Consider the following 27,666-nt stretch of genomic DNA (forward strand, 5'->3'; position numbering starts at 1 on the left):
GTTGTGGAAACAAAATTCTTGCTGTATTTATTTAAATTTAGCATCCTGAAGATGATTCAAGTATGTATTTTATTGTGCACACGTTCATCTGGAAGATTTTGACAGGATCACCATAAATGTACATTCAGCGTGGGGCGGGAGGAAACTACAAATCCCAAACAACTCTTCAACCTTCTCCCTTCCGTGACAGTACTTCGTCTACATCTTTTTGCAACTAAACGAACTTAAAAAAAATAAAATCTTCTTGAATTAATACCGAATGTACCGAAGCATCGACACAGTACGTTCATCGCTTATTTACGGGACAAAAACATCCTTAATTCGATTTAAATGTCTACATTCAGTGACCTGAACCGGAAGTTAAAGTTATCGTTTCGGCGTGAAAATATTTAATAACGTTAAGTTGAACTTTTATTTTATGGTGTATTGTGTGGTAGCAATTAAAAATTGGATTACAGATACGTGACACATAAATCCAGCGTAGGTTTTAAATCTTATGGTTTGATTTAACGCAATGCGGTGGGCGGAAGTCACTGACCGAAATACTGGCGGAAGTGACGTTGTGCCACAAAAAATAACACACAGTAAACAACTGAAGCATCGTCTCGCGCGTCTCAATGATATTTCTTTCCGTATTCATACTAAACAAGTAAAACATCATTCATTAAAACTTCGTGTCTGGATCAACTTGTCTCGATGCACGTTGGCGCTTCTTCGATCTTAGTTTTTCTTAGCTTAGCTTATTAGCTTGCGAGCTAGCACAGTGAGACGTGTTTAATGTCAGCTCGTCGCTTAGCAGCGATCGCGCGTGAGTGGAAAGTGTTGCGATTATCGTGGGAAAATGTGTACAAAACGTGTGAAAGAAGAAGAATGCGATGAAGAACTTTGTCTGTTAAAAGAGGACCGCGAAGGACAACGTCAACGCCTGCATGTTGTTTTCGAGAAAACTCAGGACGAAGCAGGTCTGTTCGCGTCTTTCTATCAGCAGTTTCAAACGTCCTATTTGGACTAACATTCCTCTTTTTATTTCTTAAGCTTCGGGTCTTTTTCGAGTGGTCATTTTTGTAACTATCCGAACTTCCCACCCTGTTTTTACTGCTTAATGTAATTAAATTAGTTCTTTAAAGTAGCGTAACATAATGTTTTTTTGTTTTTTGTTTGTTTTTTACATTAACAGCAATATTTACATCTGTACACTCGTATTAATAAATACAAACAATCACAATTACAAACAAAAAAGTGTGAAAACAAATACAAATAAGTTTTGTTTTTTGTTTTTTTTGGCTTGTCACATAAATTATTTGCTTCCCTTAAAAATGCTTACTTTGTTTTTCAAATTACTTAAGCAATCACGCGCCACTGAAAGAAGCTATTTAATTCTTGAGTCCTCACAACTGTATGTTCCTGATAAATATTGTCAAAAAAAATCATGAATTGCACAACATAAGACTTCACTTAGCCAAGTCTGACTCTACCCAAGATTGTGCATTTGTCTTCCTGTGTCATGCAGATGTCAATAAAGTTGACATTCGTCCTGAACAGCAAGAGCCACAGCAACCTGAAATGAAAGTGGAAGAGGAGCAGGAGCCTCCACACATTAAAGAGGAAGAGGAGCCCGAGTCCGACCACATGAAGGAGGAAGAGGAGGAGGCTGACATCGCCACCTTTCCATTCAATGTGATTGTGAAGAGTGAAGGTGATGACGAAGAAGAAATTGATGGAAGCCGATGTGAAGGATCACAATCAACAGACATAACGTCACACTCTTCTGATGATGATGATGATGATGATGATGATGATGATGATGATGATGATCACCCCAAAGGCGATCAGACATGTGAAACTGACCACCAACGCTGGAAATGTTCTCAGTGTGACAAAACTTTTGCCTACAAGTCATATTTGAGGATACACACGAGAATACACACTGGAGAGAAACCTTTTGCCTGCCCAGTTTGCGACAGAAGATTCTCGTTAAACGACACTTTAAAGACTCACATGAGAACGCACACTGGGGAGAGACCTTTTCCATGCTCCGTTTGTGGTAAAACATTCATTACAAAGGGAGGTCTAACAAGTCACACGAGAACACACACTGGAGAGAAACCATTTGCCTGCTCAGTCTGCAGCTTAAGCTTCCGTGAAAGCACGGGATTGGTTCTCCACATGAGAACGCACACGGGAGAGAAACCGTACACCTGCTTAGTTTGCGGCAAAAGCTTCTCACTGAGGCGCAATTTTAAAAGACACAGACAAAGACACACCAGTAAGAAACCGTTCACTTGCAGTGCGTGTGATGAGCAATTCTGTTATAAGTATCAGATGAAAAATCACAAGTGCGCTGGTGAGAAGAGCAGCGGCTCATGAAATCAAACTGCACAACTTTTAGTCAACGATGAAGAAGCTGCAAACAAGCTCAGGAAGCTTTAGTGGTTGTGTTGTGATAGAAAAAAAAATATGTAATGTGTCTGAAATACAAGTCGCCAAAATGATTTAGTAATTGCAAAGTCTGTGATTGATTTATGTAACCACTGATATGGCATTAACTCATTCACCCCCAGACACTTTACTCACCGCTGTTTTACTGGATTTTGACTGATTTTGAAAGGCCCATAAAATATTGTGTTCTATTGCAATAAAAACATGGAACCTACCAAAAGAAAGATTAAAGTCTCTTCTTCCGTCAGGAAAAAAAAATGTATTTTTCTGTCTGCTTCCGTTGTACAACAATTATTATTAGAATATAGCTAAGTTTTATCACAAACCTGTTGAAAACACTGACAAAAAGAGCTTGTTGCAACATCCCCTGGTTGATCTCTTATACTGTGTTGCCACCTGCTGATCGTTTTTGGAATAACTACCATTGCCTCAACCGTTCTCTTCAGTTCAGAGGCTGCATCAAAGCCTTCTGTATGCTCTAGCATAAAAAAAACAGAACGTATAAATACGTCGTTGGGACACTAATATTTAAAATAGAGTGTATTTAAATATATATAATATATATAATATTGTTAACTCTATTTTGAGATTCAATTTTATTCAGATATTTACATGTCCCTTTTCGATAATTTGTCACCACTGTACACCAGAAAAAATTGTTCAGCATCATGCAGAACGTAATAAATTTCATGTTAAATTACATGTTATAACATGAGTAGTTTTATGTTTTATTGTGAAAATATATCGTCCTAAAAATGTTACGAGAGAGACTCCCGTATGGGGCAAAAAAAAAAAGCAAAAACAAAATTCCTTCTGGTTCAGCCAAGTTCTACATCTTTCATTTTTTAAATAATAAAGTTTTATAGTATTATAGAAAAGCTGCGAAATTACGTAGCTAAATGTGAAGGACACCGCCAGTTACCTGAACCGGAAATGAAAGTTATCGTTTCCGCATGAAAATATTTCATAACGTGATATTGACCTCTTTTTTTTTTAATGGTGTACCGTGTGATAGCAATAAAAACTGGATTACAGATACGTGACACATAAATCCAGCAATAGCTGTTAAATCTCATGGTTTGATTTAACGCGATGCAGTGGGCGGAAGTAGACGTTGAACGTCATCGATGATGTCAAATGAACACAACACAAACCTCGTCTCGCGTCGAAAAGAAAAGATCATTCGAACAGTATTCATACTGAACACAATGCGACAATCACGACTTTACGTGAGTATTATTTATGAAAACTTCGCGTTTGGATCAATTTGCCTCGATGCACGTTGGGGCTTCTTCGATCTAGTTTTTCTTAGCTTAGCTTATTAGCTTGCTAGCCGCTAGCTAACAAAGAGACGCATTTCAAGTCAGCACGTCGCTTAGCAGAGATCACGTGTGAGTGAAAAGTGTTGTGATTATCGTGGGAAAATGAATGCAAAACGTGTGAAAGAAGAAGAATACGAGGAGGAATTTTGTCGAACAAAAGAGGACCACGAAGGACAACGACAACGCCTGCTTACAGTTTTCAAAAAGACTCGGGACGAAGCAGGTTTGTTCGCGTCTTTTTATTTTTCAAACTTTGTATCTGTACTAATATTCCTCTTTGTATTTCTTAAGCTTCGGGTCTTGTTCGGGTGGCCATTTTTGTGACTGATATTTTTTGTGCTTACTAAAATTAGTTCTTAAAAGTAGTGTAACATAATGATTTAGTTGTAGTGTTGTTTTTGTTTTTACATTAACCGCAATGTTTACGTCTGTACAGTCGTATTAATAATTGATAACAACCACCAAAAAAAAAGTGTGAAAAGCAAGAAATTTCCAGGCCTCAGAAGTGTGAGGCACACGAGTTAATCACTTATCATTTATGTTAGACTTTTCATTTCATGAAACATTCTAAACTTGAGAATTCAGGTTGATGTCTTTTTTTTTTTTTTTGCTTGAAAGTACAATGATCACACATCAATTATTTGCGTCCCTGATAAATGCTTACTTTGTATTTCAAATTACTTGAGCTATCACACACCATTGAAAAAAACTAAAACATTTAATTCTCGAGTCCTCATAAACATTATCACAAAAACGTGAATTGCGCAACCTAAGACTTGTGTTTGTCTTCCTGTGTCGCGTAGATGTCAGTAAAGTTGACATTCGTCCTGAACATCAAGAGCCGCGTCACAATGATATGAAAGGCGACGAGGAGCAGGAGCCTCCGCACATTAAAGAGGAAGAGGAGCCCGAGTCGGACCACATGAAGGAGGAAGAGGAGGAGGCTGACATCGCCAACTTTCCATTCAATGTGATTGTGAAGAGTGAAGATGATGACGAAGATGAAATTGATGGAAGCTGTTGTGAAGGATCGCAATCAGACGTCCTCTCAGCTCCACTTTCAGATTGTGGCCACATGACGCCACACTCTTCTTCTTCTTCTTCTGATGATGATGATGATGATCACAACAAAGGCGATCAGACATGTGAAACTGACCATCAACGCTGGAAATGTTCTCAGTGTGACAAAACTTTTGTCAACAAGTCATCATTGAAGAGACACACAAGAATCCACACTGGAGAGAAACCTTTTGCCTGCTCAGTTTGTGACAAAAGATTCTCAGTCAAGGAAAGTTTAACCTATCACATAAGAACACACACTGGCGAGAAACCTTTTTCTTGCTCACTCTGTGACAAAAGATTCATTACAAAGGGAAGCTTAACAAATCACACAAGAACACACACCGGAGAGAATCTTTTTGCCTGCTCAGTATGTGGCAAAACTTTTGCTGAAAAGGGACATTTACGAGTACACACAAGAACCCACACAGGAGAGAAACCTTTTGCATGTTCGGTTTGTGGCAAGAGATTCTTTCGGAAAGGACAATTTGAAACGCACGCGAGAACACACACGGGGGAAAAACCGTTTGCCTGCTCAGTCTGCAACTTATCTTTCAGAGACCGCACAGTGATGGCGCAACACGTGAAAACGCACACAGGCAAGAAACCTTTCGCTTGTTTAGTTTGCAGTAAAAAATTCTCCAGAAAGGGAGATTTAAAAAGGCACACCAGAACCCACACGGGCGAGAAACCCTTTGGCTGTTCTGTCTGCAACTTAACTTTCAGTGATCGTTCGGGACTCAGTCATCACGTGAGAACGCACACTGGGGAGAAACCATTTTCATGCTCCATATGTGGCAACAAATTCAACCAAAGTGGCACTTTGACAATCCACATGCGAACGCACACTGGAGAGAAACCATTCGGTTGCCGTGCGTGCCACAAACAATTCCCTCGCAAGCAACTGGTGAAGTCGCACAAGTGCGCCGCTGAGAAGAGCAAGTGCGAAAATGAAGCTTCAACAAATCGGAAAGGAAAGTTTGACTTGTAAATATGTCAATGTGATTTTGGATAAAACATTTCAAACTGTGATGGTGTCAAGTAACTGTTGTTGAGAGCCTAAATGCAATAAAGCTCCGTTGAGGTCTTCTTTGATTATTTGATTTGAGGTTCAGTTATAAAAAAAAAAAAAAAAAAGCACACATTTCTTTGACTTACAACTTAAGGACTCAAAATGTAAAATCTTAGTTTGATGCTTGAAATCAGAAGTAGCCAACCATTGGGGTCAGGGGTCAAATGAGAGACTTAATTATTGCGACACAGAACATTTCTCAAAATATTCCACAAAAACTGATTAGTACGTTATTGTTTCTTAAAATCTGTTAATTAATCAGATGAACAAACAAGTGCACTGGTGAGAAGCGTTAGGAGTAAAGGAAATATATATACTTTTTTTTTTTTTTTTTTTTTTAATGTGTGCAATCCTAAATTACATACAAGTCGTGAAACCTTTTGAGGATTTGTAAGAGCTTACACGCACGTTCAAGTAATGAATTGAACATATCTGAATGATTAAAACACATTTCATACAAATTGTAAAAGTACTCTAACACAAAATCACGCGGGTCAGCGTGCACTTTTACGTTCCAAGGGCAGTTTGAAGGCGAACATGATTCTGCACAACTTACTTTGGTTCCGATGCTGACGTCTGATGCACTTGACAACAAAACAGGTTTACTTCAAAAGGCTGGTGAACACAACAGACACAATGGTGACACCTAACGGTCAACTTGGGGACCGACATGCATGTTCACTAAACGGCTCCTTCAAAATGTACCAAGTGGTTCAATTACTCATCAAATTTAATTACAATTAAAATTGGACCTTAATAAATGTCTGAAAACATTTTTTTATTGATTAACTGCAGATGTATTGTCGTTAAAAGGTCAATATAATTTCACTTAAAAATGGTTCTTTGCATGCAATTTATACATTTTTACAAAAGTCGTCTGGGTGCAACTTTGCAATAAACCTTGAACTTTTTTTTTTTCTTCCATGCTACCACATTACCAAATAATTGTTCGTTGCCCACAAAGAAACTCAAGTCTCCAAACAATAATAATAAATAATAATTTGATCAGAATGAATATTCTCTGCTCTTGGATACTCCATCTCAATTTGCAACATTTATTCAATCTCTAACAACAGTAATTAAAAAAAAAAAATATATATATATATATTTTTTTAATTAAAGTTTAAACAGGAATAATTGGCTATCATATAAATACTTGAATAACTTAACTGGAATGACTCACAACAACAAGTTCACTGTTTGCTGACTTTTATTTCGGATCACATCTCGCACAGTTTTTCACAAAGAGGCAATTTGTTTGTTTCCATTCGATTTTAGCTTGACTGGTTGCCGCTCTTCTCACCTGCACATTTGTGCTTCTTAAGCAGGTACCGATGGGGGTATTGTTTAGCGCACGCAGTGCAACTAAACGGTTTCTCAGCGGTGTGCTTCTTCATGTGTGTCGTCAAAGCGCCTCTCAAAGTGAAGCTTTTGTCACAATCAGAGCATGAAAACAGTTTCTCCCCGACATGTCTTCTCACGTGATGATTCAGTCCTGAGCGGTCGCCGAACGTTGAAGGACAGACGGAGCATGCAAAAGGTTTCTCGCCGGTGTGCGTTCTCGCGTGTGTGCTGAGATGTCCCTTCACAGAGAATCTTTTATCACAAACTGAACAGGCAAATGGTTTCTCTCCTGTGTGCGTCCTCGTGTGCGTTTTCAAATGATCCTTCGTCGAGAAGTTTTTACCGCAAACTGAGCAGACAAAAGGTTTCTCCCCAGTGTGTGTTCTTGTGTGTTTTTTTAAACCATTCCTTTGACCGAAACCAAGACCGCATGCAGTGCATTTGAAAAGTTTCTCCCCAGTGTGGACTCGCGTATGTATGACCAACTCTCCCTTTCTCGAAAATCTTTTCTCACAAACTGAACAGGCAAAAGCTTTATGCCCATTGTGAGTATGCATGTGGTTTGTTAGGTTAACCTTTTGAAGGAATCGAACGCCACATACCGAGCAGGCAAAATGATTCACCCTGTTGTGTATTTTCATGTGCTGGACCAACGCGGAACGATCACCGAAACGTGCGCTGCAGAGTGAGCATGCAAATGGTTTCTCTCCAGTGTGCGTTCTTTTGTGCCGAATTAAACTTCCCTTGACGGAGAATCTTTTATCGCAAACTGAACAGGCAAATGGTTTCTCTCCCGTGTGGATTCGCATGTGAGTTATTAAGTGAATCTTTTGCGTGACACCAAGACCACAAACCGGGCACGCAAATCTTTTCTCTCCGGTGTGTGTTCTCGTGTGTGTTTTTACGTGTCCCATAGTTGGGAATCTTTTCTCACAAAGCGAACAGGCAAAAGGTTTCTCCCCAGTGTGGGTTCTTGCGTGTATTATTAAATGGCTTTTTATCGAGAATCTTTTACTGCAAACTGGGCAACAATAAGGTTTTTCTCCCGTGTGTATTCGGGTGTGTCTTTTTAGCGACGACTTCCTGGAAAACGTTTTGTCACACACGGAACATTTTGCATGTTTTTTGCCAGCGTGACATGTTTTGTCATCTTTAGGCTGTTCATAATCATCATCATCATCATCGGTCTCATCTGGAGAGTGTGACGTCATAGTGTCACTATCTGAGACGCTGTCGGCATCACCTTCATCATCTTCAAGCGTGACGACAATCTCGGAAGAGTTTGCGTGGTCAGCATCCTCCGCTTTCGCTTCACTGTTGGGAGGCTGCAGCGCCTCCTGCTGCTCAGGATGAAGGTCTTCTTCGCTTACGTCTGCAGGCCACAAGAAGACAAACTTAAAAAAAAAGTCAAGCTTTGCTGAAATCTCACGTTTTCATGCCGCGTGTTATTATCGAAACGTAAACGGCAACACTCATAACGAGGTTTGAGAATTTATCACATTTATGTGCCTTTCAGTGGCACTTGGAAGTCCTCAAAATTGGAATTATAATTTTAAAGCATTTCCCCTAATGACAATTTTGATTACTTTGTTTATTAATCATTGGTGTTTATTTCGGATTTTGTAGTGATTTTTTAGTCATTTTAAAAAAGGGGGTGGGGGTATTGATGTTACACTATATTACTGGTTTTGTCATTGTTTTCCAAAGTAAAAAGATGTTTGCAACCGTCTTATTTTGATTAAACACAGAAGATAATCAACAATCAGCCTTCAGGAAGGAACAATTACTGTTGATTATGACATGAAATCAGAGGATTTTGCCCATTTTAAATTTAAAAAAAAAGGCTCCAAACGATTACTTGATAAATAAAATAGTTGATGAATTTGGTAATTGATTACTTGTAGATTGTAGAAACAGAACATCAAAACAAACCTTTCAAATGAAAAGGGCGCAAAATCTCAACAGAAGTACCCTCTCCCTCCCACAGCCCCTTGAATCAGTTGGTGCTGGTGTCTGTGGTTCTCACTTTGCTTTATCTATCCTTCCCTCCTTCCTCTCTTTAGTTTTTCCTCTGGGCTCTTGAGATCTCGCTAAATTTGCTGGAATTTAGAGGCTTCCGGGGTTGGCGTAAGACTTTGATTTTGTAATCATGGGGAAGGCAGGAAGTGTTTGGTCGGTGCTGGATGTCACTTTGATTTACCTTTCTTTTCTCTTTATTTCTTTTTTTTTCTGACCTTTTCTCTGGTCTCCTGACCATTTAAATCTCACGACTCTGGCAAGATTCTGAAGTACCTGGTTAAGGCGAAGTGTAATGGGATATTTATAAGGTTTTAGGTGAATGAATGAGTATAAATTTATACGTATTTGCACGCACGCGCACGCACGCACGCACGCAAACGCACGCACGCAAACGCACGCACACATACACAAAAAAAAAAAAAAAAAAAGAGCAATGATGACAAGACGTTGAATCGGTAAGACTACCGAATGAACAATTCTGAGCTCTTTATAAAAAAAAAAGGGGGTGGGGGTATTGATGTTACACTATATTACTGGTTTTGTCATTGTTTTCCAAAGTAAAAAGATGTTTGCAACCGTCTTATTTTGATTAAACACAGAAGATAATCAACAATCAGCCTTCAGGAAGGAACAATTACTGTTGATTATGACATGAAATCAGAGGATTTTGCCCATTTTAAATTAAAAAAAAAGGCTCCAAACGATTACTTGATAAATAAAATAGTTGATGAATTTGGTAATTGATTACTTGTAGATTGTAGAAACAGAATCTCAAAACAAACCTTTCAAATGAAAAGGGCGCAAAATCGAACATGACTCGACGCCGGAAAGTTGTTAGCAATTCGTCGAGTTACTTAAGAAGTGAAAGGAAGAAGTGAACAAACCTGTTCTCTTGTGTAACGCGTCTTGGGACTGCCTCAAAATAGCTTCCAGGAGGAGATTTAGTCCCACGTTGTCCTCTTTTGGTCGACCAACTTCCGCCTCGTGCTCGTCTTTGACACTTTTGGAAAACATTTCCACGATAATCACAACAATTGACACTCACACTTGATCTCTGCCCGGCGACGTGTTGCCAACAAGCGTGGCCACGTTTGTTAGCGGCTAGCAAGCTAAGCTAACTTTGACAGAAAAAAAGCGTCAAAGTTCATCGAATTGATCCGTCAACGAGTCCGTAACGATGGAGTCCGATATTGAAGCTTCAGTCGGCTCCGTACGAATTCTGGAACAGTTATTTCGTCGAACGCGACTTGAGGATTTAGCCGAGTGACGCAAGATTGCGTTCGTGTTGCTTCTTCTTCTGCGTTTCTTGACTTCTTCTTCTACTCCTTTATTTTGGCAGCTGGCAAATAAGTGTTGGTGTGCTACCGCCACCTTCTGAAATTGAGACTCGACGCCGATTGTTTGGTTTTGTTCATTGATGTGATTGGATGACGCGATCGAATGTCCTCTTCTCATTGGTGGGCTGTTAGCCACAAGTCGTGATTGGTTAGTTCCACTGGTTTCAAGTCGTCATCTCTATCGGCGACTTTTTTTTTTTTTTTTAATAAGAACTGTTTTTGATTAAAATCACTTTTGATTTCAGTAAACTATTTTTTTAATTTTATTTTTTTTATTAAACTGTTGCTTGAAAGCATGTATTTTAAACTGTTCTGCTGTCATCAGTGGGATATTTGTTTATGAACATCTACAAACAATTGAGGGGAAATGCAGAATTGTTAAGAAGACGTCCACATTTTTCTTTAACAATTCTCCTTCTTGTTTTCATTTCATATTTCCGTGCAGATGTCCAGGAAAGCAGATTGCAGGAGCGCAGCACCTAACACAGTTGAATTTGGATACTGATGTACATTATGACAACATGTTCATGTTATTGTGTTGCTGGGGGAAAACAAAACAAAACAAAATGCTCTTTTCTAAGGCGCATGCTCAGCTGGTTATTAAAGACTACAAATTTGTGACTGTATTATATCGGGCGAAAGGGTCAACTTTGGAGTAAACTAAGATGCAGCGGAAATTTTGATCCATTAGTTTTAGTTAACTGAAATAACCTTCGTCTTGATGAACAGATCTTCCAGAATTCCTGTACTGCATTTAGAGCACAAACATCCACTTCTTTTATTTACGATCACATATTGCGTAACAATTCAAGCCAAGCCAAGCCAAGCCAAGCCAAGCCAAGCCAAGCCAAGCCAAGCCAAGTCAAGTCAAGTCAAGTCAAGTCAAGTCATCTTTATTTATATAGCGCTTTCAAACAGAAGACTTCAAGTTTCTTTACATTTCAAATTGAATTCGCTGCTGCTCATTCATCCGACAAGCACGAGAGATTTTCAATACTTTTGCGTCCTTCCGTGTTGCTGCAAAATCACGAAAGTGAACTTTCACAATGTTCCTTTCCAATGTATCTTCTCATGTGTGCTGTTAAATTCCCCTTCACCGAGAATTTTTTGCCACAAACTAAGCAGGCGTAAGGTTTCTCGCCAGTGTGCGTTCTCGTGTGCCTCGATAAACTGCCGTTGACAGGGAAGCTTTTGCCACAAACGGAGCAGACAAAAGGTTTCTCTCCAGTGTGTTTTCTGGCGTGCGTTCTTAAATGTCCCTTCTCGGAATACGTCTTGCCACAAACGGAGCAGCTAAAAGGTTTCTCCCCGGTGTGCGTTCTCGAGTGACGTGTTAAACTATCCTTGACCACAAAACGTTTCCCGCAAACGGAGCAGACGAACGGTTTCTCGTCCGTATGCGTTCGCGTGTGGATTTTCAAACCCCACTTGGAACCAAACGTTTTCCCACACCGGCAACATTCCGAGCGTTTCCTACCAGCGCGCCGCGCGCCGCCGCCTTTCGAGCGCTCGCCGTCGTCGGCGTCGGACGAGCGTGACGTGACGTCGCTCGCGTCGCCGTCGGAAAGCGGAGCGACGAGGCGCTCCGATGGCGAGCGTCCGCGTTGGCCTCCGTCACTTTCTTCGCTCTTCGCAACGACGCCGGTCGACGGGAATGTTTCTGTGACGTCCGCCTCCCGCGCTTCCTCTTTCACGTGGAGGCGGAGCTCTGGCCGCTCAAGAGGAAGGTCCGCGTCGCCGACGTCTGCGGGATGGAGAAAGACAAGTCGAGGTCACGTCAAGCTTTGCTTTGGTGGTTGGACCTGCCGTTTGGGAAATCACAATTACAAACGCGCTCCATCAGTCTGCCGTCCATAAATATCTTTGAATATGATATGAAAACGTCCGAAGGTCTATTTGCCGAGCACAGATCAATCTGTATGGATGGTTAAAATAAATCCATAAAGTGTTCCCTCGTTGGGGTTCGGTTCCCAAAGAATACCTGCAATAAATGAAATCCGCCAAGTAGCAAGATTTATGTTTTACATTTATTAGAAATGTTTTAAGACTCTAAAACACTTCACAAAAAAGTTTATACACTTTTCTCATCGAGGCGTTTACATTTTCTCACATTTCTCTCTTTTCCGTGTTCAAAATGAACAATTTTATAAAATAGGTACATTCCTGTAAAAAAACAAAAAAAATGCATGCAAAATTGTACTAAAAAAAAATCCACAATACAGCGAGGCCGCGAAAAGTGAACCGCATTATAGCGAGGGAACGCTGTATTGTTATGCCTACCAAAAATACACATTCCGATCACGGTTTTATGCTGCTGACATTTTTGATTTTATGATTCCGATATAATCATCCATGAACAAGAGCGGCCAATAGCAATTCCGATCGCTGCACATTTTTCAGCTTTACAGCTACTCAAGTAACAATCATTCTGATAATTGATTCAATTCTTTCCATCTCTTTATTACATAAAAAGTGGACATCATTTCAACTTGAGAATATAAAAAATGTATATCAACATATATATTGTATGATTCAGTTACTGGTTGACTAGTAACTCGAGTTATAGACTCTATAACATGTCAGAAAATAGACAAGAAGATGATAATACACACATGTACGATGATGATGAAGATAAGATGTGATAGGTTTTTATTTATGTATTTTACTTTTCTACCAAAAAACAAACAAAAAATGGCTGATCACCACTGTGGTCAATTGATCGAAGTGCCACTAATATTTATTTATTTATTTTAGAATTGATTATTGTTACATGTTTTAGATGTTATTGTTTATTGTTCTTCTTCTCCTTTTTTTGTCTAGCTGGCTGCACCAGAACAAACACAGAGTAATTACTAGTTAGTACTTAATAGTTGTTAACAAATGAGTAAGAAGAAGGAACCTGCTCGGTGAGTCTTGTCGAAAGCAGAATCCAGTGGATGACGTCGTCCCTCGTTCTCCTCTTCAGTTGCGCAAAGTTTCTCTTCATACTCTTCTTTGACACTTCGGGCACACATTTGCCACGATAATCTCGCGACACTTTACTCTCAGGGTTGATCTCTGACGAGCGATTTGTTGTTGAGAGCAAGCCCGTCTCCTTGTTAGCAAACTAAGCTAGTCCCAAACGCTTCTACGTGCACTGAGACGAATTTATCGAGGCGTGCTGACTTTAAATGATCGTTTTGTACTCGCGTAAAAGTGTTGGAGGGACGCGACGTGTCGACGCATAAGTAAGTTCGTTACTAATTCAAGAAAAAAAGGCGATTTTTTTTGGGGGGCTAACAGATGTCGTCATTGACGTTCGACGTCTTGTCCCGCCCACTCTCTGACGTGTCGGTTTGCCATTGGACAAAACATGCTTTGATGCCTCGTTTTGATTTTGTTGGTGGAAGATTTTGTGTTGGAGAATGTTTAACTCTGGATAAAAAAAAAATACATAAATACATAAATAAACAATAATGAATACGAAGGATTCCAAGTCCTATTACAAAAACGTCTCTGTCCTTGAGAGTAAATAAGTACATTTTATTTACATATCATTTCTCTCACAGAGAGTACTAGCAAAGTGCTTACAAAATATAGAATCGCAAACGTTTAATAATAATTATAATAATAATGTAATAATAATAAAAGAAACACAAATCGTATGTAGTTACATACGCTCACCTTGGTAACTCACGCCAACACAGAAGAGGGCGGTGTGGTGCCCTATGACGTCACACTGCCGAAGACGTAGAAGAAGAATGAGGAACTCAAACTGGCCGCGCGCCTCGTGCTGAGCGTGCCGAAGCCTCGACGAAGGACGCCCATCACTATTTCACCGAAGTGAAACGTCACGTAAATCTTCCCGTGCGGTTAAACTCTTCTCTGGTGTACGTTGAAGTTTCTCGCGCTAATCTTAGCTTAGGTTAGTTTAGCTTGCTAGCCGCTAATTTAAGAGACGCCGTCTGTTAACGACGACAACATTGCTCAGCAGAAGTCGAGCGTGAGAGTCCAAATGTTGTCAATTGTGATTGTCCAGGGAAAATGTGTGCAAAAGCTGACGACTACGAGGGGGAACTTTGCGGAAGAAACGAGGAGAACGCGCGAGAACTACTGGACGCTGTTTGGAAGCAACCACGTGTTGTGTTGCACCGACAAGGTTGGTTCACTTCTTTGTCTCGCTGCTTCCGAAGCTAAAAAGTGTTGATCAAGCGTAGTTCAATTACAGCCGTCCTTTGCCATTTTTTATTTTTTTTTGCTCCCACAAAAGACAATCCGTAACTTTGGTTTTTAATTTAGAAAAAGTATTTAATTTATAGAACTCTTACATACAATGTGCTTTTCGCAGTCTTACAACAACAAAGAAAAACAAGAAACAAATTACATATAAAATATCCATGTCAAAATATGCATTCAATTTTAGATGATGTCATCCTTCAAATGTGTTATTTTGCTCAATGTACAGGTTGTTACAGAGGTGCATGAGCGATTATGGAAAATAATCTAGTTGCAGACCCCCCCCCCCAAAAAAAAGTGATTGCGATATCATTTTTTTTCTACTAGTTACAATTTACTCCTCAACATATCCAACTTTGTTGTCAACCTTGTTGAATTCCCTTGCCGACGATACCTTTTTTAAAAATAAAAAGGTTTTCAGTGTCCCAAAGACGTATTTATACGTTTTTTTTTGTTTTTGTTTTTTTTATGCAAGAGCATACAGAAGGCCTTGATGCAGCCTCACAACTGCAAAGAACGGTTGTTCTTTGAAATGGTAGTTATTACACAAACGGCCAGCAGGTGGCAGCAGAGTATGAGATCAACCAGGGCTGTTGAAAAAAAAAGCTCAATTACCCAAAATTCTAAATACATTTGTAAATAATGCAAATAAAGCAATATTCTAATGCTAATTGCTGCAAAACGGAAACATACAAATATACTTTTTTTTCCCTAATGAAAGAAGAGACTTTCATCTTTCTTTTTGTAGGTTCCATGTTTTTATAGCACACAATATTCTGTGGTCCTTGCAAAATCAGTCAAAATCCAGTAAAACGGCCGGGAGCAAAGTGGGTTGCTTCGGTTAAAATGGCTGCCAGTGAATGAGTTAACTGCATGTTTCTTTCCACCTCTGAACATCAATGACACAATGTCGACACGACGCGCGTTTGCCTTCTTGTGTCCCGCAGATATCGTCGAAGAACGTCTTCATTCCGAGCAGCAGTTAACTTCAATTAGAGAGGAAGAGGAGGAAGTTGAAATCACTCCTGATTCATTGACTGAAGATGTTAACGGAGAGCTTTCAGAAGGATCGCTCTTTGACTACCTCGTCGATCCACTGTCCGATTGTGATGACATCACGTCAGCTTACACTGCCGACAATCGATGCTCTCAGTGCGACAAAACGTTTGCCAACAGCTATTTGTTGAAAGTACACACACGAATGCACACTGGAGAGAAACCTTTCTCCTGCTCAGTATGTAGTCTCCGTTTCAGCCAAAAGGGCACACTAACAAATCACATGAGAACGCACACTGGAGAGAAACCGTTTACATGCTCAGTCTGTAGCAAAACATTCGCCCTGAAGGGATATTTAACAGCACACGCGCGAACGCACACTGGGAACAAGCCGTACACTTGCTCAGTATGCGAAAGGGGATTCTCTCAGAAAGTTGGCTTACAAAATCACACGCGAACGCACACCGGAGAGAAACCTTTCACCTGTTCGGTTTGCCAAAAAGCATTCTGCACCAAGGGCAATCTCACCACGCACACAAGAGTTCACACCGGAGAGAAACCTTTCCCCTGTTCGTTTTGCGAGAAAAGATTCGCGACCAAGCCGGATTCGACCATACACATGAGAACGCACACGGGTGAGAAACCTTACGCCTGCTCGATGTGCCCGTCTGCCTTCGTTGCGCAGACGGGATTGAAAAAACACATGAAAGTACACAGTGGGGAAAAACCGTTTTCATGCTCATTTTGTAACAAACAGTATTCTGACCGCCGCAGCTTGGCGATGCACACCAAAATATTCCACCAGTGAGAAACCCTTCAGTTGCAGTGTGTGTGATATTTTCTTATTGCTATCAGATTAGGAGAATCGACAATTGGTGAAGCTTTCAATAAATTGTAAAGAAACTTTGACTTTTGAGAAGATGTTGAAATGAACACGTGATCCTGAATAAAATCTTTACTTTCAAAGTCTTCAAACTGTGAGAGTGCTGACCAATTATTGTTGTAAATAAGTTTTTGTTTTTTGTAATTTAGTTGAGATTAAATTGTAAAGTATAAGCGCACGGTTCTTTGACTTTTAGTTTAAGATCTCAAAAGTGTAAAAGCCTTAAGCCTGGTTCACACATAAAGAGAATCGGGCTGTTTTTGTCCCGATATTGCCCCTTCCCGACCGATCTTTTTTTGTCTTATACGATTATCTTCATACGTGAGATGTGTTAAGAGTGGATTTTTCCCGATAATTCTGTCCAAAACCAGTCCGGGTTCAATATTTACGACAAAAATCGAGGTGCGCCTGCGCCACCAACTGTGACGTCAAACGGAATATAGCCAATCAAGAGGCCCCCTAACTGAGGAAAAAAAAACGGAAGTGCGCGTACACCGACCAGAAGCACAATTTTCTTTTTTTATTATTATTATTTTTAATGCTTTTATTAATTCCAAAACTCTTCCATGGAGGACAAGCTAGTGGGAGAAGTAGTCCACAAAAACCACCATCATTACTTCCAGTTCATCGCGTTTGTTGTTGTTGTTGCTTTTATTAATTCCACGGTGTGCCTCGTTTTACAGCAAAAAAAAAAAAAAATAATTGTTGACATATTTTCCCCACAACACTCTAATCACTAAAACAATACACACATTCATCATTCATTAAAAAAATATATTCTTTTGTTTGTATCGGACTTGATATTTTCGTTTTCAAATTCAATACAGTCTTGCTTTCCGCCAGGAGAGGGCACTATAATGAGGCTCCAAGAACTGAACCCATTATCGAAGCAGCTCACAAAAGCAAGTGTATGTTATTCACATTTATAATAAGATATTTACCAGTTATCTGATATATACTTTTTTTTTTTTACTTGGCAAAATTGAACTACAGATTTGTGCAAGTTTCTGAATGTTGGGAAGCTTTGCCAAAAGGGAGAACGCACCAATCCGGACTTGTGTATCGGTCAGCCAATGAGAACAAGGCACCGACGCGCGTCACCCAATGAGAAAGGACCACATGAGCAGGGGGCGGAGAAAACGGTGACGTCATCAGCTACATCACTGAGCTCATTCTTCCTGAATTCGCACCAAACGTACTGAAGCTTCGACGCTGCACATCCGTCACTACTTTACTGGAGGGGGGAAAAAAATCGTCATTCATTAAAGTTTGGTGTCCAGATGAACTCGTTCCGGTGCATGTTGAAGCTTCTCAGGCTAGCGTAGCTTATTTTAGCTTAGCATGCTAACCGCTAACAACCGCTTTGGTCTGTACTTGTACTTTCAAACGGATCGCTAAACTGAGATCAATTGTCAGTCTTAATTGATTGATCATGTGAAAATGTGCACAAAAACACCGAAAGAAGAGTACGAGGGGGAACTTTGTGCAACAAAAGACGACAACGAGCCACAACGTCAAAGACTGGTCGCCGTTTTCGAGAAGCCTCAAGATGAACCACACGGAAAAGGTTTGTTGGCTTCTTATACTGGTCGTTTCTTCTGCTGGGTACGATGTATTCTTTTTAAACAAAATTCACAGAGGTCGCAAAAGAATTCGCAGAAGTATTTGTGCACGAAAAAAATATAGAAATGAACATGTTCGTTTTGTGTGTATGAATAGATTAAAACGAATCTTTTCCCGACATCAATTTCACAGGACGAGAAGTCCGAACAGTTGTCAAGGATGAGATGGAGATTGCGGCTGTCAGCTCTTTTCACGTCGTTGAAGGTAAACTTTGATGCTTAGCAGCGTTACAAAACCTTATTTGCTGCAACACATGCATCTCCATTTTACATGTTTATATTTTACTTCAGTACTCTTCGAAATAATAACACAGATGATACCTTAAACAGGACATTGTTCGATTGTTGCTGATGTATTACAGTGAATGAAATACACCTCATAAATGTAAGATTCTGCCGACCATGCTGCCTTGATGCAAAGGTTGGGCAAAATCAATTCTTTTGTATCTAAGGTTAGACAAGCTGTCAGCCAATCTCAGTCATGAAGGAAAGAAAAAACATTCAATGATGCATTCCAATGCAACAGATTCCCTTTTAAATAAAACAATGATTTTACACAGTTTTTTTTATATTAAGCCTAAATTACGTCTCTCTCTTTTTTTTTTTTTTTTTAACATTAGTTATCCACTGACCACAATGCGAAGTAGCCGATTTCATGTAATATGAATTCAGTCCTAATATACGTATAACTACAAACAATACCCAAGAGCGAGCTTACCTAGACACGAAGAATGTCATTGTTGAAGAATGGCACTCCTTGTGGTCGGTCAACAGGAGACTTGTCTGAAAAAAAAAAAAAAAAAAAGCTCGACTTTACCAAACTATGCATCTATTTTCTTGTGTCGGGCAGAAACGAGTGAAGAAAATCTTCATCGTGTGCAGCAGGAGCCGGAGTCACCTCAATTCGAAGAGGAGGAAGAGTCCACCCACATCAAAGATGAAGAACACGAGGCTGATATTACCGAGTTTCCGTTGACTGTCATAGTCAAGAGTGAAGATGATGATGATGATGATGATGATGATGATGATGAAGGTGATGACGTCCACTGCGGAGGCCCCCAAGCCGACGGCCTCTTGGCTCCACTTTCAGATGGTGACGACATGACGACGTCACGCTCTTCTGTCGCTGAAAATGATGAACTCTCGCCGTGTCACACTGATGACAAACGCTTGAAATGTTCTCAGTGTGACAAAACGTTTGCCAAAGAGTATTTGTTAAAAATACACACAAGAACGCACACTGGTGAGAAACCGTTTGCCTGCTCACTTTGCGGTAAAAGATTCACTCAGAAGGGACAGTTAATCGGGCACACAAGAACGCACACCGGGGAGAAACCTTTTGCCTGCTTAGTTTGTGGTAAAACCTTCTCTGAAAGGGGACACTTAAGAGTGCACACAAGAACACACACGGGAGATAAACCTTTCGACTGCTCAGTTTGTGGAAGAAAATTCTCTGAAAAGGGAAGTTTGATGAGGCACACAAGAACACACACTGGAGAGAAACCTTTTGCTTGCTCCGTCTGTGATGAAAGATTTTCTGTAAAAGTGGGGCTAACCAATCACTTAAGAAACCACACTGGCGAGAAACCTTTTGTCTGCTCAGTTTGTGGTAAAAAATTCACTCAAAAGGGGCATTTAGTAACACATGCAAGGACGCACACTGGGGAGAAAACTTTTGCCTGCTCAGTCTGCGGTTTCCGAGTAACTCAGAAGATTCATTTAACAACTCATATGAGAATACACACTGGAGAGAAACCTTTCGCCTGCTCAATATGCGATAAAAGATTTGCAGAAAAGGGCAGTTTGATACGGCACACAAGAACGCACACTGGAGAGAAACCTTTTCCTTGTTTGGTTTGTGGCCAAAGATTCTCTGACAGGGGACATTTAAGAACACACACGAGGACGCACACCGGCGAGAAACCTTTTACGTGTCCGGTTTGTGGTAAAGGATTCGCTGAAAAGAGAAACTTAAAAACTCACTCAAGGACGCACACCGGAGAGAAACCTTTTGCGTGCTCGGCGTGTACTTTAACCTTCATTGATCGTTCCGGATTAAATAAGCACATGAGAACGCACACCGGCGAGAAACCGTTCGGTTGCAGCGCGTGTGACGAACGATTCGGTTTTAATTATCAGTTGAGCAAGCACAAGTGTGCTGGCAAGAAGAGCAGCAGTTCATGTAGCTTTTGAACAATTGTAACGAAATGTTGACTCTGTGCTAAGCTGTTAAAAGTGTACGTGTGGTCATGAATAAAATATGAGTCTTCAAATGGTGACGATGTAATCTAGATGCTGTGTGTTGTTGGGCCACCATAAATATTTGTTGTAGCAGTTCCGTCATGATCATGTATAACGAGAGGGCGACGGAACGATTACCATACAATGTGCTTGTGTTGTCTTTTTGTGAGCTGGCATCTCGTTAAATGAAACATGAACAGATTGCGGTACAAAAATGATGGTCAGACAATTTCATGGATGCAATAGTGATTTGTAATGCATAAAAATACAGTTCTGTATATATATATTGGGGTATTTTCTAACTGCATGGTGCCATGAAAAAGTATTAGCCCTCTTTTCAAATGCTTATATTTTTGCAGTTTCCACAAATCAATGTTTCAAACAATTGTAGATACCGGGTAAAAAAAAAATATGCACGTAAACACAGAATCTTAATAAGTGAGGAGGGGCAACATGAATGAAATAAATACATAACTAAATAATAAAATGTGTCATGACTCATTTCAACATTGAAGGCCATTATTTGTTTGTTTGTTTTTTTTTTGTTTTTTTTTTTAGAGCTCAGAATTGTTCATTCGGTAGTCTTACCGATTCAACGTCTTATCATCATTGCTCTTTTTTTTTGTGTGTGTGTGTGTGCGTGCGTTTGCGTGCGTGCGTTTGCATGCGTGCGTGCGCGTGCGTGCGTGTGCGTGCAAATACGTATAAATTTATACTCATTAATTCACCTAAAGCCTTATAAATATCCCATTACCCTTAAGGCCTGAAGGCCATTATTTGAACATTTCACGGGCATGTGCAACATCTTTGCCCAGGCAATGCCGGAATCAGAAAGACTCACCATCAACTGGAAACTGTCAAGACTGCCGGTACTTTTGGTGCCCTGCAAAAATAAACACATTCATTCCAAAGACGGACAGTAAACAGAAATATTTATTCAGGATTACAAAGACACTTTTACAGTTTACCACCACAAGCAGTGAAGCTTGACGGGCTTGTTAGAAATTCAGTTTCTTCAGAGTCCTTCATGAAACTGCTGCTATCGTCTCTTAAGGTGGCACTTGCCATCGAATCTTTCAGAACACACAAGCAACTGACTGGTCCCTCAGTGCTGTAAATGATTGTGTAATCAGAGCAGATCTTTCAGCACGCATGAAGTACGAAAACTCATTTTAGTCAGTGCGTGAGCGCATGTGTTTAGCCAAACCGGAATGATCACGGAAACTTAAGGCGCATACCGAGCAGTCAAAAGATTTCTCTCCAGTGTGTGTTCTTGAGTGAGTCCTTAAAGGGCCAGCCTGCCGGTTTCACTCTGGAAAAGGCACTTTTTAAATAAACACTAAACTACTTCTCAATGTACAGATCAGGGCTCGTCTTCATTTCTGGTGGTGATTTTGTCTGCCACCTTTGGCACCTTGCGACTGCCACTTTCCTCAGAAGCGGTCACATGTCAGTTTGACAAGATGAACTTTTTTAGCCAATAGAAACTGAACACGATCACCGTTTGAATATTGTTTTATTTAGTATCATCACATGACAGCTTGCCAGGAAGAGTTCAAGTTTCTTTGCAATCTATTTCAAGTTTCATTTCGTGCTGCTCTTCTCACCAGCACACTCGTGCTTGTTCATCTGATACTTATAGGCGAAGCGTTGACCGCACACGCTGCAACTGAACGTTTTCTCGCCCGTGTGCGTCCTCAAGTGTCGAACCAAAGCCGAATTATCGCCAAAACTGAAGTTGCAGACTGGACAGGCAAATGGTTTCTCTCCCGTGTGTATTCTTGTGTGTGTTATTACGTGGCCCTTCATTGAGAATTTTTTACCACAAACTAAGCAAGCATAAGGTTTCTCTCCGGTGTGCGTTCTTGTGTGCCGAATTAAGCTTCCCTTTACAGAGAATCTTTTATCACAAACTGTACAGGCAAATGGTTTCTCTACTTTGTGTATCCTCATGTGAGTTGTTAGATGAACTCTTTGCGTGAGTCGAAGATCACACACCGGACAGGCAAAAGGTTTCTCCCCGGTGTGCGTTCTCATGTGATTTGTTAAACTAACCTTTTGCGTTAATGTCAGACCGCACACTGAGCACACAAACGTGTTTTCCCCAGTGTGTGTTCTTGTGTGCGATATTAAATGTCCCTTCTGGGTGAATCTTTTACCGCAAACAGAGCAGGAAAAAGGTTTCTCTCCAGTGTGCGTTCTCGTGTGTATTCTTAAATGTCCCTTCATCGAGAAGCGTTTCTTACAAACGGAGCAGGCAAAAGGTTTCTCACCTGTGTGTGTTCTTGTGTGTCTTTTCAACAATGACTTGTTGGCAAAAGTTTTGTCACAATGAGAACATTTCACGCGTTTGTGGGCAGTGTGACGTGTCGAATCACCATTGGCACGTTCACGATCAGTGTCAGAAGAGTGCGACGTTGAGCCATCACAATCGGAGAGTGACGCGAGGAGGCTGTCTGATTGGGAACCTCCACAGCGATTTCCATCACCTCCTTCTTTGTCATCATCTTGACACTTTTTGACAGTCAGTGGGAACTTGGTGATTTCCGCCTCCTGCTCTTCATCTTTGATGTGCTCCTCTTCCTCTTTCTTTTGAGCAGATTCTGGCTCCGGCTGCTCAGAACCGAGAAATTCTTCACAGATGTCTGCAGGGCGCATGAAGAGAAACGAGCATGGTTTAGTAAAGTCTCATGTTGTTTATTAGTTTTAGTACGTTTTTCAGAAATGTAGTTAAATGTGAGGTTTGACAGTCACGGTGAAGCGTTTCAGGAAATAAAACTGCTGCTCATTTGGCCACCTGGGGGCAGTATAAGACAGTCAGAGCCGTACTTTTACTTGGCCAACGCTGTTTCAGAGCTACTGCGCTGTGATTGGTCAACTGCTGGTCACATGACATATGGACGCCATGTTGCTACCCTGCTGCCGGGATTACTGTCGTGTTTTGCAATAGTTGTTTCCACTTTCATGTTCCAATCATGCCTTGTTGCTCAGCATGCTCAACATACAGGGCGTCCATGTTTACAGGAGTGAACGAATTTACAGCTCATCTCATCTCCTCACAGAGGACCAATAATATAGAGTACTGCATGACTATTGTTATACTAAATGTAAAAATGCATTGTTTGCACTGTTTGCGTTCCAATAGCAGCTGTGCAAAGGATTATACATGCATATCTGTGGTATTATTAATGAGCTAGCGGACAGAAAGCTAAACTATGATTTTGTTTTATTAAATACATGGCGGGCGCGGTGGTGTGCGCCGGACGTGGACTAGATGGAAATTGGGCGCTTGGAGGAGCAGTTTGACGAGCACGAACGCAACTTTAAACAAGTTAAAAGAAGTGAACAAACCTTTGCGAGAGTCATTTTGAGGCTTCTTAAAAACGGCGTCCAGTGGTTGACGTCTTGGCTCGCTGTCCACTTTTGTTGCACAAAGTCTCACCTTGCACTCTTCTTTCACACTTTTGGCGCTCATTTTCACGCGGTAATCACAACACTTGGCACTCGCTTAATCTCAGGCCGCTTTCACGAGCAAACGCGTCGCTCTGTTAGCAGCGAGCAAGCTGAGCTCAATTAAGCTAATCTAGCTTGAGAAGCTTCAACCGACATGAGTTATATCAAGACGCGAACATTTAAGAAAATATATTTTTGGTCCAAGAGAGTAGCGAAGGACGTTCGTACTGCGAAGATGATTTCATCTTTTCGGTTATTTTAGTTGAATTCTTTTGTGAAGCGCGAGGCGAGGTGGAGAGCGGTTTGAGCCGAGTGACGTCACATATGACGTTGCCCATCTCGCACCGCCCACTGCTTGAGCCTTGAGCCTACACCGGAAGCAGGAGGTCTTTTTTTTTGTTTCTTTCTTTCTTTCTTTCTTTCTTTCTTTCTTTCTTTCTTTCTTTCTTTCTTTCTTTCTTTCTCCCCCTCCTCCTCCTCCTCCTTCTCGCTTGAATGCAACGTTTGTGCACTTTCGTCGTTTTAAGACATCAGCCTACTGGTAGTTCTGCCACATCAACTATGGCGGACGCGGTGCGCGTCGCAATAACTGGAAAATAGTATACGCGAAATCTGCCGCAGTTTGTCCAAGTGGCGTTGCCGTACAACAATTTTTTGCAGCTTCACTTCCGTGTACGGTTTAACAGTAACCAAACGCGCTTTCGTGTACAATTTGTCCCTGAATTATTTGTGAAATACTATTATGCTACTTTCACCTAAGTAAAACGCCATTCGTCAAATACGAATAAACTCGTCTGAGTGAGCTACGAATTTTCCCGACATAGCTTAGCTTAGCTTGTTGAACCGCTAACAAAGACACGCCTTTGTTATCTTCCACTAAACAGCTAAACAGTGGTTGCGTGTGGTTGTCACGTGTTGTCATTAGCGTGAGGAAATGTGTGCACAAAGTGTGAAAGGAGGTTACGTGGAGGAACTTTTTGGAAAAAGAGAAGAAAGCGAGCGACGTCGACGACTGGAAGCTGTCGAGACACCTCGCGATGACAGAGCGGGTTTGTTCGCTTATTTACTGAACACAAATTAATTGTGTTTCTGTATTTCCCCAAATGGAATCTTCGTTGCGCTTTCTAGTACTGTCGGTGTTTTGGCAGCTCCACGCCTTTCTCTGAAAATACGTTTCCACCCATTTATTGTCAGTGGCCACGGCAGCTCATTTTCAGGCCACGACACAAAGCAGGGAACAAGACGGGTAAAAGTTTTGTTTTTCCCTCAAGTTTTGCACACACATGGCAAATTCAACTCGCACAATATTGTGTACTTTGTGTTACTCGAAAGTGATTTCGAAAAATACACACAAATGCACAATGGACAAAATGTTGATTAAAAAAAAGAATATCACCACATCACCCTAACATTGAAAAGCACACAAAAAAAACTGCCCCGATTTTTGAAGTCTGAAACTCACAACAACGTAAACGTCTGTCCTATTGGATTTATTTCTTTTTACCATTAATCAAAGAACCACATAAGTTTATTGTATTCTTCCTTGAGGTTTAACCGTGGTTGCTAATTTAAAAAACAAAACAGAATTGTGAGTACCGTATATTGAGTATCATTCATCACACCGCTGATGCTTTCCACCCACATGCCTGCTGCTTTTTGTGTCCTGCAGATGCCAGTGAAGAATATCTTCATCCTGAGCAGCACGAGTGGAGCTTCAGGATGGAGCAGCAGGAGTCAGAGCCTCCCTCCGTGAAAGAGGAAGAACACGAGGCTGACATCACCCAGTTTCCATTTCCTGCCGTCATCGTGAAGAGTGAAGATGATGAAGTGCAAGATGAGTGGCTTCATCCAAGTCAAGGTGGTGAGGAACATCGAAATCACAACATGAGATGCGACTAAGCAAAGTCTTGAGTTTCTCAAACCACAAGTATTCGTCCTCTTGTGTTCTGCAGACGTTGGCGAAGAAGATTTTTGTCCCGAGCAGCGGGAGATTAAAAAGGAAGAGCAGCAGACTGATGTCACCGAGTTTCCACTGACTAGCGTCATTGTGAAGATTGAAGGCGATGACGAAGAAGAAAGAAATGGAGACAATCTCTTAGCTCCGCTGTCGGACTCTCCCGACACCGATGATGAGCATTCTCCAGCTGATGCGGACACATACTGGAAATGCTCGCAGTGTGGGAAAGTCTCAAGTTCAAAGTGGGGCTTGAAAATACACATGAGAACGCACACCGGCGAGAAACCGTTTGCCTGCTCAATTTGTGGTAAGAAATTCACTCAGAAAGGACATTTACGAGCACACACAAGGACGCACACTGGAGAGAAACCTTTTCCCTGTACCGTCTGTGGTCTTGTATTGAGTCAAAAGATTAATTTGACGAATCACATGAGAATCCACACCGGCGAGAAGCCTTTTGCATGCTCGCTTTGTGGGAAAAGATTCTCTGTGAAGGGACACTTGAAATTACATACACGAACACACACGGGAGAGAAGCCGTTTGCCTGCTCCGTTTGCGGTCAAACGTTCTCTCTCAAGGGACATTTGAGAACACACACAAGGACGCACACTGGAGAGAAGCCGTACCCGTGCTCCATTTGTGGTAAAAGATTCTCCATAAAGGGACATTTAGTAGCACACACCAGAACGCATACTGGGGAGAGACCTTTCTCCTGCACAGTGTGTGGTCTTCGACTAACTCAAAAGATTAGTTTAACTAATCACATGACGATCCACACTGGGGAGAAACCTTACGAGTGCTCATTTTGCGGGAAGAAATTCTCCATCAAGGGCCAGTTGATGACGCACACGAGAATACACACCGGGGAGAAACCTTTTGTCTGCTCAGTCTGCGCCGTAAGTTTCAGTGATCGTTCCGGATTAGTCAAACACATGAGAACGCACACCGGGGAGAAACTGTATTCGTGCTCCATTTGTGGTAAAAGCTTCTCTCAAAGATGCACTTTGACGATACACACGAGGACGCACACTGGCGAGAAACCGTACGGTTGCGACGTGTGTGAGAAACGATTCTCCCGTAAGGATCAGGTGAAGAAACACAAGTGCGCTGGTGAGAAGAGCAGCGCTCAATGAATTGAAAAACACATTTGGACTCTTTGTGGTCAACTGTAGAAGTGTTTATATGTGAAAACAAGTCTTCAAACTGTGATAGTGTTCAATATCGATTATAGAGGCCGAAAGATAAATTATAATTGCTTTGTTTGGTTATGGAATGAATCCTGCAAACATCATCAATTAACTTCACGAGAACTTGAGATTATTAAATCACGTTAAGTCAGGAAAATGTGGACGACTGATCCTCTGTGGCTCTACAAATCATTAGTCCATTCTTAGCATTATGTCATTGAAGTACACAGTCGAGATGTGCAATGAAACGATATTTATATTGTAGCTCAATATGAAAATGTCTACTGTATATCATTAAGTTTGATGTGTGGCAATTGTGCCGTTTCTGCACTAATGAAGCATCAGACAGAAATAAATCAGCTTTCTATAACGACATCCTCACTCTGTACATTAGCGTCATTGTTGGACTCAGTTTGTATTTATCTATCAGTTTGATTGTTGTTCTATATAACGTCTTTTATTAATGAATGGAGAGAAAATGGGAGAAAAATTGAATTTCATGTCACTTGAAGGAAAAAT

At 40.9% G+C, this 27,666-nt stretch overlaps 7 protein-coding genes across 9 annotated transcripts in view; 3 read left to right on the top strand and 4 right to left on the bottom strand.

Annotated features, from left to right (window-relative positions):
• Positions 1 to 8,602, bottom strand: part of LOC144018141 (adhesion G-protein coupled receptor G5-like) — an 18,661-nt gene extending 10,059 nt beyond the window's left edge. Inside the window, exon 1 of one of the 3 annotated variants that reach the window (XM_077520331.1) lies at positions 8,480 to 8,602. The gene's annotated coding sequence lies outside the window, so the exon portion shown is untranslated. Of the gene's footprint in view, positions 1 to 82; positions 1,545 to 8,479 lie in introns of those variants that run through there. The other 2 variants (XM_077520330.1, XM_077520329.1) reach the window with 2 other exon arrangements.
• Positions 555 to 2,657, top strand: LOC144018170 (uncharacterized). Its single transcript, XM_077520374.1, has 2 exons — positions 555 to 962; positions 1,511 to 2,657. The coding sequence occupies exons 1-2, from the start codon at positions 842 to 844 to the stop codon at positions 2,365 to 2,367; spliced, it is 978 nt and encodes a 325-aa protein (XP_077376500.1). The 5' UTR covers positions 555 to 841; the 3' UTR covers positions 2,368 to 2,657.
• Positions 1,557 to 10,591, bottom strand: LOC144018142 (uncharacterized). Its single transcript, XM_077520332.1, has 2 exons — positions 10,140 to 10,591; positions 1,557 to 8,608 (listed from the first exon to the last, which is right to left on the bottom strand). Exons 1-2 carry the CDS (start codon positions 10,267 to 10,269, stop codon positions 7,167 to 7,169), a joined length of 1,572 nt encoding a protein of 523 aa, XP_077376458.1. The 5' UTR covers positions 10,270 to 10,591; the 3' UTR covers positions 1,557 to 7,166.
• LOC144017177 (uncharacterized) lies at positions 3,431 to 16,778 on the top strand. The gene is made up of 8 exons (XM_077518479.1): positions 3,431 to 3,984; positions 4,565 to 5,807; positions 8,393 to 8,435; positions 8,496 to 8,606; positions 11,970 to 12,363; positions 14,338 to 14,496; positions 14,611 to 14,730; positions 15,755 to 16,778. Exons 1-8 carry the CDS (start codon positions 3,864 to 3,866, stop codon positions 16,609 to 16,611), a joined length of 3,048 nt encoding a protein of 1,015 aa, XP_077374605.1. The 5' UTR covers positions 3,431 to 3,863; the 3' UTR covers positions 16,612 to 16,778.
• LOC144018174 (uncharacterized) lies at positions 11,475 to 13,901 on the bottom strand. Its single transcript, XM_077520380.1, has 2 exons — positions 13,492 to 13,901; positions 11,475 to 12,336 (listed from the first exon to the last, which is right to left on the bottom strand). Exons 1-2 carry the CDS (start codon positions 13,604 to 13,606, stop codon positions 11,618 to 11,620), a joined length of 834 nt encoding a protein of 277 aa, XP_077376506.1. The 5' UTR covers positions 13,607 to 13,901; the 3' UTR covers positions 11,475 to 11,617.
• A 1,055-nt stretch (positions 16,779 to 17,833) lies between the features above and the next one.
• Positions 17,834 to 27,537, top strand: LOC144017179 (uncharacterized). The gene is made up of 5 exons (XM_077518483.1): positions 17,834 to 18,253; positions 18,442 to 18,513; positions 19,159 to 20,490; positions 25,672 to 25,863; positions 25,955 to 27,537. The coding sequence occupies exons 1-5, from the start codon at positions 18,127 to 18,129 to the stop codon at positions 27,091 to 27,093; spliced, it is 2,862 nt and encodes a 953-aa protein (XP_077374609.1). The 5' UTR covers positions 17,834 to 18,126; the 3' UTR covers positions 27,094 to 27,537.
• LOC144018163 (uncharacterized) lies at positions 21,320 to 24,318 on the bottom strand. Its single transcript, XM_077520365.1, has 2 exons — positions 23,901 to 24,318; positions 21,320 to 23,194 (listed from the first exon to the last, which is right to left on the bottom strand). The coding sequence occupies exons 1-2, from the start codon at positions 24,022 to 24,024 to the stop codon at positions 22,134 to 22,136; spliced, it is 1,185 nt and encodes a 394-aa protein (XP_077376491.1). The 5' UTR covers positions 24,025 to 24,318; the 3' UTR covers positions 21,320 to 22,133.
• Positions 27,538 to 27,666: the final 129 nt, after the last annotated feature.

This window comes from Festucalex cinctus, chromosome 4, assembly GCF_051991245.1.
Source record: "Festucalex cinctus isolate MCC-2025b chromosome 4, RoL_Fcin_1.0, whole genome shotgun sequence".
In the NCBI taxonomy this organism is placed as follows: Eukaryota; Metazoa; Chordata; class Actinopteri; order Syngnathiformes; family Syngnathidae; genus Festucalex; species Festucalex cinctus.

Coding starts and splice junctions, on each gene's coding strand:
- LOC144018142 (XM_077520332.1), bottom strand. CDS start 10,269: ATGTTTTCCAAAAGTGTCAAAGACGAGCACGAGGCGGAAGTTGGTCGA. Junction 8,609..10,139: donor CGCGTTACACAAGAGAACAG/GTTTGTTCACTT, acceptor TGTGGCCTGCAG/ACGTAAGCGAAGAAGACCTT.
- LOC144018170 (XM_077520374.1), top strand. CDS start 842: ATGTGTACAAAACGTGTGAAAGAAGAAGAATGCGATGAAGAACTTTGT. Junction 963..1,510: donor GAAAACTCAGGACGAAGCAG/GTCTGTTCGCGT, acceptor TGTGTCATGCAG/ATGTCAATAAAGTTGACATT.
- LOC144018163 (XM_077520365.1), bottom strand. CDS start 24,024: ATGAGCGCCAAAAGTGTGAAAGAAGAGTGCAAGGTGAGACTTTGTGCA. Junction 23,195..23,900: donor TCAAAATGACTCTCGCAAAG/GTTTGTTCACTT, acceptor TGCGCCCTGCAG/ACATCTGTGAAGAATTTCTC.
- LOC144017177 (XM_077518479.1), top strand. CDS start 3,864: ATGAATGCAAAACGTGTGAAAGAAGAAGAATACGAGGAGGAATTTTGT. Junction 3,985..4,564: donor AAAGACTCGGGACGAAGCAG/GTTTGTTCGCGT, acceptor TGTGTCGCGTAG/ATGTCAGTAAAGTTGACATT. Junction 8,436..8,495: donor TCATCGGTCTCATCTGGAGA/GTGTGACGTCAT, acceptor ATCATCTTCAAG/CGTGACGACAATCTCGGAAG.
- LOC144018174 (XM_077520380.1), bottom strand. CDS start 13,606: ATGTGTGCCCGAAGTGTCAAAGAAGAGTATGAAGAGAAACTTTGCGCA. Junction 12,337..13,491: donor CGACAAGACTCACCGAGCAG/GTTCCTTCTTCT, acceptor TCCATCCCGCAG/ACGTCGGCGACGCGGACCTT.
- LOC144017179 (XM_077518483.1), top strand. CDS start 18,127: ATGTGCACAAAAACACCGAAAGAAGAGTACGAGGGGGAACTTTGTGCA. Junction 18,254..18,441: donor AGATGAACCACACGGAAAAG/GTTTGTTGGCTT, acceptor TCAATTTCACAG/GACGAGAAGTCCGAACAGTT. Junction 25,864..25,954: donor GCTTCATCCAAGTCAAGGTG/GTGAGGAACATC, acceptor TGTGTTCTGCAG/ACGTTGGCGAAGAAGATTTT.